The 4,977-nt window shown below is 37.5% G+C and overlaps 1 protein-coding gene across 1 annotated transcript in view; it reads right to left on the bottom strand.

The window, feature by feature from the left end:
• The window catches only part of PDGFD (platelet derived growth factor D), a 121,176-nt gene that overhangs the window by 100,377 nt on the left and 15,822 nt on the right, over nt 1-4,977 (bottom strand). Inside the window, exon 2 of the mRNA XM_023509105.1 lies at nt 129-226. Within this exon, the coding sequence (XP_023364873.1) occupies nt 129-226 (98 nt within the window). The remainder of the gene's footprint in view (nt 1-128; nt 227-4,977) is intronic.

Below are 4,977 nucleotides of genomic sequence, written 5' to 3'. Positions count from 1 at the left end.
TCCACAGATGAACGGGATACCCCCTCACATGTCCACTGCCGCACTGCTCTCCACGGATGAACGGGATACCCCCCCACATGTCCACTTCCGCACTGCTCTCCATGGATGAACGGGATACCCCTCCTCACCTGTCCACTTCCGCACTGCTCTCCACGGATGAACGGGATACCCCCCCCCCACATGTCCACTGCCGCACTGCTCTCCAAGGGTGAACGGAGAAAGGCACCTGTGGCACATGCACCCGAAGGAAGACTACTCAGACATAAAGACAAACAAAGTCATGTCATTTGCAGCAACACAGATAGATCTGGAAGTCATCACCTCAAGTGAAACAAACCAAGCACAAAAAAGACAAATATTCAATATTACAAGTTCTTATATGTGAGAACTAAACAATTTGGACACACAGAAGTAGAGAGTGGAAAAAAAGACAACAGAGTTTGGGAAGAGAAAATGGGAGTGAGGAAGACTGTGAAAAGAAGTGTTCTAATGGGTACAAACATAGCAAGACAGGTGGAATGAATTCAAGTAAGATGTTCATACTTAACAGAAATGCACTGCATTTGGGTGGTGGACATGCTGAACACCCTGACGTCATCACTACACATTATACACATGCACGAAATTTCTCATTCATCCCATAATTTTGTACCACTAAAAATTTTTTTTTAAAAAGGACAATAACACCAGTATTTAAAGAGCATTGAGAAAGATGGAATTGTGTGTACTTATATTGTTAGAGGAATTTATCTGTGAACCTAGATAGTCATCTTGGAAGCCTACCGTGGTTTGTGATAGAAAACTGGTAGCCTTTATGGAAAAAAAAAATTAACGATGTACTAGCATCTATCTGGCTTCTTTGGGAGCCTGCATATTAATAATGATCAGACAATCTCTAATATGATCTAATTGAAGTTATTTTCTGGGACAAGACCTGTAATAGTTCATCACTCGACTGGCACTTACTGAGACATGAGGGAATGCTTGGTGGGAATTAGTAGCTGCACTTAGACAGCAGAATAAGTTCATGCTTTTATGCTAAGTATAATGCCACTAGGCAGAATGCACAAGTTTTGGTTATTCTGTTGCTATTACTTTTGTAAAGGAAAAGATAAGATAGATCTTTTTATTTCCTGCAAGTAAAGACCTCAATGATATTGCCTGTGAATTTGTGGCTCTGAACTGTGTTAATATGCTATTTTAAATTTAATTCATAGATCATAGAACTTGCTTTCAAACCTATTTGATTTTATTCTTCAGCACATTCAATAAAAATCTAAGTTTTAAATTGAAATAGAGTCACTAACGTTCTGTGGATGCCTGTAGATGTCATGCTATGAGAAGCCACACTGAAATAGGGTTCTCTTTTCTCCTTAGATCAGTGATTTTCAAGTGTGCTGCAAAAATTTTTAAAGATCATTATTTAAATTATTTTCTAAAGAAGTTCAAAGCTCAATAGGTATATTCTTTTCTTTATTCTTTTCTTTAATCAACATAATTTAAGTGTGTGGAGGAAATTTATCTGTAGATTTGAGTGTGCCCTGAGATAAGAAAGGCTGAAGAACACTGCCTTAGGTTGACAGGCTACTACTTAAAAAAGAGAGGCGGATTTTGTTTGTTTATTCCCAAGGGGTTACGGTACATGTACTAAAGCTACATTTTAAAGTTAATCTCAGAAAAAGACCAATTTCAGAGGCAAGAAGAACTACAGGTCATCTCTTTCAGTAGTTCAAAAGAAAAAAGATAAAGGTAGTGTTACTTTCACATCTGGAATACAAAAAAAAAAAGAAGCATTTTAAAGCACATATGCACATAAGAAAGTGATCTATTTAACTTTTTCCTGTTACAAAACAGAGTTTTGTAAGAGGAAACAAAGTTTTGTACAGCTTTGTAAAGAAATCTTTGCTAACATTTAAAGCCCTTAGAGATTTCTCTGCTATGATCTGGATGTCTGTGTACCTATAAATTTGTAACTTGAAATCCTAAAACAGTACATTCAAAAGCACGATACAGTATACATCTCTACATTAGACCTAGTAACTATATAATGAATAAAATAGGGTTTTGATAAGTATGAAAATTGCGTATATTAAAGAAGACCAGAGTATTAGTATGCATTAAGCTCCTCAGAAGGGCACATTTCACCAAATTACAATACTATGTCAGAGTTTTGCACAGTTGTCAAACTTAGGCATTCACGCATTTTCCATTTCTGTTTTCACTTTTGGTTAAAGCAGAGACACAGACCTTTTGTGCATATAAAGAACTCACATGGAAGCTACACTGAATACCAGTGGTTTTTATTATCTATTTCATTTTGTGCTACAGAGGCCAAAACCTTGACAGAAACACATTCTTTTGACTTATCAATGTGTAAAGAGTAGGCTTCATCTCTATAAAAAAACAGAAAAACTTAGCTGGGCATAGTGGTGTGTACCTGTAGTCCCAGCTGCTAGGGAAGCTGAGCCCAGAAGGATCACTAGAGCTCAAGACTCTGTCTTGAGGGAAAACAAAAATAAAAACAACCCCACAAAACATCAAGCTCTCAAGAACTCTTTGTTGAATGACTCCTTCTGAAATTATGCACATAAAGGGAAGATTTTTACTTCATCTGCACACTGCTTCACGTTTAATCAATCTGATGATTTTATAGGTTAATTTTGGCTGCAAGTAACAGCTAAATCACACTAAAGTGACTTGAAAAATTAGGAAAGCGTGTCACTTCCTAATGTGTCATCTCCATGTCACATTGGAAATCCAGAGACAGATACTCCCAGGTTTGGTTAAGTCAAGACTTTGCCACGTGGTCATGGGTCTGCCCTCTGTTCTGCCGCACTGGGTACACTGCGGCTTCCTCAGAATGTGACAGTGGCTCCGGTATCTCCCTTTCACAGAGTTAGATTTTAGGCTAAAGAAAAGGGTTTTCTTACATGAATCTCATGTAGGGGAGGCCGCGGGGGATGGGGTGGGTGGCGGTGGAAGAAAATCTTTCCTTCCATGTCTGGCACATGACACCACTTAAGACACTTAAGAAATGTTGGTCCTACTGAATGGAGCTTTGTAAAGAAATCTTTGCTAACATTTAAAGCCCTTAGAGATTTCTCTGCTACGGTCTGGATGTCTGTGTACCTATAAATTTGTAACTTGAAATCCTAACCCATAGGAGGAACTGTGCTGTTCCTAAAGGCTCTGGCTTCATGACATAATCACTTGGAGAATTCTTCGCGTGAAATTCTTAGGGTGAAATCCTAACCCTGATCCGCCTGAGGTCAGCTTCCCTAGCAGCTGGGACTATAGGTGCATAACACTAAGCCTGGCTTTTTCTGTTTTTTTATAGAGATGAGGCCTACTCTTTAAACATTGATAAATCAAGGTATTAGGAGGCGAAGAATTCTCTGAGTGATTATGTCATGAAGCCAGAGCCTTTAGGAACAGCACAGTGTCCTTTTACGAGATCCCAGAGAGATGCCTCACTCATTCTACCACGCGGGGACACAGTGAGAAGACACTGTCCATAAATCAGGAAACCTCCACCACATATTGAATCTCTCACACCTTGATCTTGGACTTCTAGCCTCCAGACTATGAGAAAAACATTTCTGTTACTTAAGCCCCCAGTCCATGGTATTTTTGTTATGGCAAAGCATTAATTATTTCATGCAAAGTACAACAGTAGCTGGTATAGAGGCAGCAGAGCTGGAAGGGCAAACATATACAGTGAACGCCTGTTTCAAAGAACCGTGAGGCCCTTGCTGAAGTATATGTGATGTTTCTGAGGCTGCAGCTGTGGTCTGGGGAACAGGCATCATATACAGTTATTAGTATCTGTCCTGAGCCTGAAAAGGTGATGAACAGCTGCACATGTTATATTTGCTGTCTCTGTTTTAAAAGAGTTAATGTAAAATAACTTTGCTTTTTTTTTTTTTTATTGTTGGGGATTCGTCGAGGGTACAAAGAACCAGGTTACATTGAAGGCATTTGTTAGATAAGCACCCTTGTATAATTGTGTCTCACCCCCAAAAGGTGTACCATTATTCTTGGTAAAGCATCACAAGAATGGAGAGAACTTTCCTTTAAAAAGTGTTTGGAGTGTTCTCTACCGCTTTCTAGCTGTATGTCTTGGGGAGAAAAATCACCTAATCTAGGCGTCAGTTTCTGTATCTATAAAATAGTGGTAATATTAACATCTTTACAGAGCTGCTATAAGAACCAAACCAAACCAAACAAAAAAACAAATGTAAAGCCACCTAGAAATATCATTAGGCTAAACATGTATTCAGAAAAATAATACAAAAGAATAAACAGCAAACAAATTTCTAAGCAGCAAACATTTTAGGAGCTGGGAAGATGAAAATTTAGTTTCTGAGGCTGATTTATTGCTATAGTGAGAAGTAACATGTGTAATTAAATGTAGACATGGAGATAGACACTTAACACTATTTAAAATTTGGCTTTCCTGGACACTACTTCTCAAACATATTAGCCCCTGAAGCTATTTTTTCCTACTAAGTTTGAAGTGATTGTGACTCACACATGATACATGGAAAACATAAACTACATACAGTAAGGCCTCATCTTATCCATTTAATCTCTCCTAAAAATATCACAAATGACTGATTGATAGTTTCTAAATGAACATAAAAAATAGGAAAAAAGTTCCCATATGACATAATATGTATGACAAAGAGAGTAAGTATTAATAATAGCAATAATTATTGTGTCACAGCTGTATTTTGAATAGGTACCTTGTATACATTAAGAAACACAATAAATATTTTCAGAGTATGTTGAAAAAGACAATGGAAAACATATTTGTCTATTTAGACCTAGGGAAATGACTATATTTTAAGAGTACTGGGCTTAGAAAATGGTCATATTTTATTCTTAATTTTTCTCATGCATTTACATAATTGCTGAATTTCATATCCAACTTAATATCATGCTGTTCCTTGCGTGAACTGATGCTACTAATGGGTT

Source organism: Otolemur garnettii, unplaced genomic scaffold (assembly GCF_000181295.1).
Source record: "Otolemur garnettii isolate 467f Iridium unplaced genomic scaffold, OtoGar3 scaffold00358, whole genome shotgun sequence".
In the NCBI taxonomy this organism is placed as follows: Eukaryota; Metazoa; Chordata; class Mammalia; order Primates; family Galagidae; genus Otolemur; species Otolemur garnettii.
This window is presented reverse-complemented; position numbering and strand designations above follow the sequence as displayed.